The 1,890-nt window shown below is 49.5% G+C and overlaps 1 protein-coding gene across 1 annotated transcript; it reads left to right on the top strand.

Annotated features, from left to right (window-relative positions):
- The first annotated feature begins 290 nt into the window (after window positions 1–290).
- LOC140645908 (olfactory receptor 14J1-like) lies at window positions 291–1,226 on the top strand. Its single transcript, XM_072849369.1, has one exon. The coding sequence runs from the start codon at window positions 291–293 to the stop codon at window positions 1,224–1,226; it is 936 nt and encodes a 311-aa protein (XP_072705470.1).
- The last annotated feature ends 664 nt before the right edge of the window (window positions 1,227–1,890 follow it).

The raw sequence follows: 1,890 nt of genomic DNA, 5'->3' as shown, positions 1-1,890 counted from the left end.
CCTCACCAGGAAGCTTCCCTCCAAACACACTGGGTGTTGCTACCTCCACGTGTCATTGCTGTAAAGCAGGGCTGACCCTTAAGGAGCCCATGGGTAGAGGGCACTGCTCTGCACAGCACACTCAGCCACCACAAACCAGAGCTGAAGCCTCAGGGATGCATAACAGTCCCCCAGGAAAGAAAAGCACCCTCAGGTAGTTCACAGTGAAGGAATGGAATTTTGCTCAGAGAAGCTTGTGTGAATTTTTCTGTTTTATCTCCTTTGGCAGTTTCCATGCCCAGAACAGGCAGATGTCCAATGGCAGCTCAATGAATTATTTCCTCCTCCTGGCATTCCCAGACACGCGGGATCTGCAGCTCTTGATGTTCTGGCTCTTCCTGGGCATCTACCTGGCTGCCCTCCTGGGCAACGGCCTCATCATCTCTGTTGTAGCCTGTGACCACCGCCTCCACACCCCCATGTACTTCTTCCTGCTCAACCTCTCCCTCCTCGACCTGGGCTCCATCTCCACCACTCTCCCTAAAGCCATGGCCAATTCCCTGTGGGGCAACAGGGCCATCTCCTACTTGGGATGTGCTGCACAGGTCTTTTTTTTTGTTTTCTTGATTGGAGGAGAGTATTGTCTTCTCACAGTCATGGCCTACGACCGCTACGTTGCCATCTGCAAACCCCTGCACTACGGGACCCTCCTGGGCAGCAGAGCTTGTGTCCACATGGCAGCAGCTGCCTGGGGCAGTGGGTTTCTCAATTCCCTCCTGCACACTGCCAATACATTTTCCATACCTCTCTGCCAAGGCAATGCCCTGGACCAGTTCTTCTGTGAAGTCCCCACGATCCTCAAGCTCTCCTGCTCACAGTCCTACCTCAGGGAAGTTGGGTTTATTCTGATTACTGCCTGTTTAATGTTTGGGTGTTTTGTTTTCATTGTGCTGTCCTATGTGCAGATTTTCAGGGCCGTGCTGAGGATCCCCTCTGAGCAGGGACGGCACAAAGCCTTTTCCATGTGCCTCCCTCACCTGGCCGTGGTCTCCCTTTTTCTCAGCACCTCGTTTTTTGCCTACTTGAAGCTCCCCTCCATCTCCTCCCCTTCTCTGGACCTGGTGCTCTCATTTCTGTACTCGGTGGTGCCTCCAGCAGTGAACCCCCTCATCTACAGCATGAGGAACCAGGAGCTCAAGGATGCCCTATGGAAACTGTCCCAAGTGACACTGTTTCACAGACAATAACCTGCCTTCATTTCTCTGCACATTTCCCAGAGCTTATCTTAGGCCACAATTGTGATTTTTTCTCTTATGATAATCCTGCTTATAGGTAAATTTCTGTGTTTATACTATTTGTCTTGAGGCTTGATCCACAACAGACACAACAGTCTGATTCTTGCACAATACTGTGGCCACAGTATTGTGCAAAAATGTGGCCTGTCTGATACCAGCTCTTCAATAAATGTACGTGCTGTACGTGAAGGCTGGGCTCTTCCTCCAAATTTATTTCCAAGAAAAAGTCTGAGGATTTGGTCTTTAAAAGAGTCTGTTCTCCTTGTGTTCTCAATAGTTTCGGAGTTAAGCTCATGGTACCGTTGGGTTCCACTGGACCATATGTTCTGGATTTAAAGCTCTCTTCTTGGTGTTCAATGGCAGGGGAGATGCTCCATGAGCTTCTGTTATCTCCTCAGGTTTCTCCATGTATGACAGGATTGATAGCATATACAAGGCTCTCTTAAAAATGAATTTGTAGGGGTGAGGAGCAGATAGGCTGTGGACTCAGCACGTGCCCTGGGTTTGGAATGAAGGGAGACTCAGAAGGTGAAACACCCTCACAGTTGAAGTCCACCAAAAGTAAAACACTAAATCAATTTACCCATGAACAAGGACTCTGCAGTGCCATGGGAGT

This window comes from Ciconia boyciana, unplaced genomic scaffold (genome assembly GCF_034638445.1).
Source record: "Ciconia boyciana unplaced genomic scaffold, ASM3463844v1 HiC_scaffold_41, whole genome shotgun sequence".
NCBI classification, from domain to species: Eukaryota; Metazoa; Chordata; class Aves; order Ciconiiformes; family Ciconiidae; genus Ciconia; species Ciconia boyciana.
The sequence above is the reverse complement of the archived record's forward strand: the minus strand, read 5'-3'. Positions and strand labels throughout refer to the sequence as shown.

Excerpts from the sequence above, each read along its gene's own strand:
- LOC140645908 (XM_072849369.1), top strand. The coding sequence starts at position 291 with ATGTCCAATGGCAGCTCAATGAATTATTTCCTCCTCCTGGCATTCCCA.